The following is a 2,502-nucleotide window of genomic DNA, read 5'->3' as shown; positions in this document are numbered from 1 at the left end:
GGAAATTTTTTGGGTTTGCATGTAATATTATTTTATTAAAAAATGAGTGATTGAAGATAAGATAGAAAATTGTATTTTGAAAATAATGAGAGACCAAACAAGGGCTTAATAGAGATATATGAATGTCACATATGAAGAGATTTTTAGTTCTAATCAAGAGAGATTATTAAAAAATTAGTAACATTGATCTTCATATCCGAATGTGTGTGTCTAAATTATGAATTAATGTTAAAATGGATGAAAGCAGGGGGATTCGGTGTTCTAGTATTTATCAATTACTTTAGTTTCATAACGCTTCCAAGTTAATTAGTTAGATTAGTTAATTTTGTACATATTTAGATTATTAATTAATATAAAACTCATCCAAAAACTTGTTCTTCTATTCGATTGAAATTGACGTCAACTAGAAACTAGATTAAGTACTTAGTCTTCATGGGAGTGATACTTTACTCTTTTTTATTACTTGGCTATGATGCCAAACACTTGGCTAGATCAATTGTGATTGCTGTTCATTCTCGGAGAATTCAAGTAAAATGCAAGCTATTTCATTTGAATTTTAGACAATGTGAACAACAATTTAATATTATCTAACATAACGGGTGCTTGACACCAGTATGGATCACAGTTCATCCATAAGGGTGCTAAGCAGCTATGACGATACAGAACATCATTCAGGTTGCACTATAAATGCACTACAAACTTAAAGAATAGTGTTCGTAATTTATACATATTCCAAATAAACAATAATTGGCTCGTACAATATTTCTTCTATTTGTCAATTTGGTTAAGCTTCCCAAGACCATTGCAACGAGCACATACAATCTGCGCCTGATCTTTCCTGGCTGCATTTGCCCTCAAGGTTGATCCTGCTTTCCTCACAAATCCTGCTCCATCACACTCTGGGCACCTATAATTGCCACCAATTTGTATAAATAATCAATGATTCAAAAATGAAAAGAAAAAATGGTAAGAAATAAACTTTCTCACGTATCCTTGCGGGAGAAGACTATCGGGAAAGCTGTTCCAAACAGCGCCACTGCAGCGGCACCTGCTATCAGATAGGCTGTTCCGTCTGCTGAAACGTCACCAACGGCGGCAACCACAGGCAAGGTTCTTCTTTCTTTCAGATTTCCAACTTTAGAGGCCAAAAATGATGGAGAATCAGGCAACGTGGATTGCCTTGAGAAATTTTTAGAGAAAAGAGTCTGAAGAGGAGCTATGGATGCCATTTCTGAAAGATACTGAAATTTCACTTCACTTTAAGCGCAGTTTGGGATAATTGTGAAGCACTAGATATGGATAAGGGGAAACCACATCATAACTCAGTTCGTCTGGATTAAAGGGATAAGCAAGGTCCCACGTTAATTAGTTTCCAGCTGTAAGTTTCTATCAAGGTCCAAAGATATAAATATGTGGATCTGTGGATAAAATTGACCATTAACATGGAAAATCCATGGCCCTCCCAACCTACCCACTTCTTGGTTTGAACCCGCTTAACAATCTGTGAAGCAAGACTTGCCACGAAATAAATTGATTGCACTATGAAGGTCAACTTATTGTAGTTGTGAGAGTATAACATAAGTTTAAAAATCGTACTTTCTATTAACTATAAATCCTTACAAGACAATTACAGATATGAAAAATATACTGTAAAATCTACATAATAACACCACTGGGCATCAAGATTGGTGAGCGAACTAGGTTCAGATCCTTGTACCCTTTTGTATCATCAAGGATGCCCTATCTCAACCAAGAAACTCTCACAAGTCCCCAAAACTACGGGTTGCTTTGATGGACCGAAAAACAAGGACTCAACAACAGATTTCACGCACAGAAGAAAACCGCTCAGATTTTAGATCTCACAAATAGAAGAAGAATCGACTTACACATAGAAAACGAATGGGAAGAACAGAGAACCGAGAAGGTTCTACACGGTTGGGAAAAGAGAAAATGAATAAAGTCTTACAAATTAGGGTTAATGACCCATATAGATAGAATCAACACACAACCCTCGATCTATCCTTCATCCAACGGTCCATAGAAATGTACAAGATTTGGGTTGAATATCGGGTCATGGGAGTGGGCCATCTCAAGTGATGTTATTGGGCAAGGTTAAGTATTTCGGCCACTTTCTCATCATCGCCTAAACAATGGACTGGACTAACATTACAGCCCAACAATCTCCACCATGATGCCAATGTAACACTAGAAGCCTATAGTATACATTCTACAAAATTAACATCCTGAAAAACATTAGCTTCCTAGCATTTCTAGTTGGCACCAAGCATACAACCTGCAAACACCACAACATTTACCCAATATCAACATTCAACATTTGCAAACAAGTTTTAAACTTGTTTAAAGGTAATCCCTTTGTCCTCATGTCTGCTGGATTAAATTTAGTAGGAATTTTCTCAAGGAACAAAATTTCTTTAGAGACAATATCTCTAATAAAATTCAAATTTAAATCAATGTGTTTTGTTCTTTCATGATAAACTGGGT

At 36.0% G+C, this 2,502-nt stretch overlaps 1 protein-coding gene across 1 annotated transcript; it reads right to left on the bottom strand.

Moving 5' to 3' along the window:
• Positions 1 to 523: 523 nt before the first annotated feature.
• On the bottom strand, positions 524 to 1,336 carry LOC111374464. The gene is made up of 2 exons (XM_022997132.1): positions 988 to 1,336; positions 524 to 907 (listed from the first exon to the last, which is right to left on the bottom strand). The coding sequence occupies exons 1-2, from the start codon at positions 1,227 to 1,229 to the stop codon at positions 769 to 771; spliced, it is 381 nt and encodes a 126-aa protein (XP_022852900.1). The 5' UTR covers positions 1,230 to 1,336; the 3' UTR covers positions 524 to 768.
• Between the last annotated feature and the right edge of the window lie 1,166 nt (positions 1,337 to 2,502).

Source organism: Olea europaea, unplaced genomic scaffold, assembly GCF_002742605.1.
Source record: "Olea europaea var. sylvestris unplaced genomic scaffold, O_europaea_v1 scaffold1252, whole genome shotgun sequence".
NCBI lineage: Eukaryota > Viridiplantae > Streptophyta > Magnoliopsida > Lamiales > Oleaceae > Olea > Olea europaea.
The sequence above is the reverse complement of the archived record's forward strand: the minus strand, read 5'-3'. Positions and strand labels throughout refer to the sequence as shown.